The 262-nt window shown below is 60.7% G+C and overlaps 1 protein-coding gene across 1 annotated transcript in view; it reads right to left on the bottom strand.

Annotated features, from left to right (window-relative positions):
- Window positions 1–199, bottom strand: part of RBM7 (RNA binding motif protein 7) — a gene marked incomplete at its 5' end in the record, with an annotated part of 1,809 nt that extends 1,610 nt beyond the window's left edge. Inside the window, 1 exon segment of the mRNA XM_010079585.1 lies at window positions 37–199. Within this exon segment, the coding sequence (XP_010077887.1) occupies window positions 37–199 (163 nt within the window).
- Between the last annotated feature and the right edge of the window lie 63 nt (window positions 200–262).

Raw genomic sequence — 262 nt, forward strand, 5'->3', positions numbered from 1 at the left:
GGGGGGGGTTTTATCGGGCGTTTCCCCCAGCCGTACCTGATCGGAACTGGATTTTGATGGGCCGGCCGTAGAGCTTGATCCCGTTCAGCAAGCTCAGCCCGTACGGCACCGACTCTTCGTGTTTGAAATTCACGAACGCGAACTGCTTGGGCCTCCCGTCCCTGTCCTTGGGGATCTTCCCCTTGATCACCGGGCCCGCCTGCCAACGGGGGACACAGGACGCGTCACACGGAAACACAGCGCCAGGAGAAGTTTGTCCTTC

Source organism: Pterocles gutturalis, unplaced genomic scaffold (assembly GCF_000699245.1).
Source record: "Pterocles gutturalis isolate BGI_N339 unplaced genomic scaffold, ASM69924v1 scaffold12719, whole genome shotgun sequence".
Lineage (NCBI taxonomy): Eukaryota > Metazoa > Chordata > Aves > Pterocliformes > Pteroclidae > Pterocles > Pterocles gutturalis.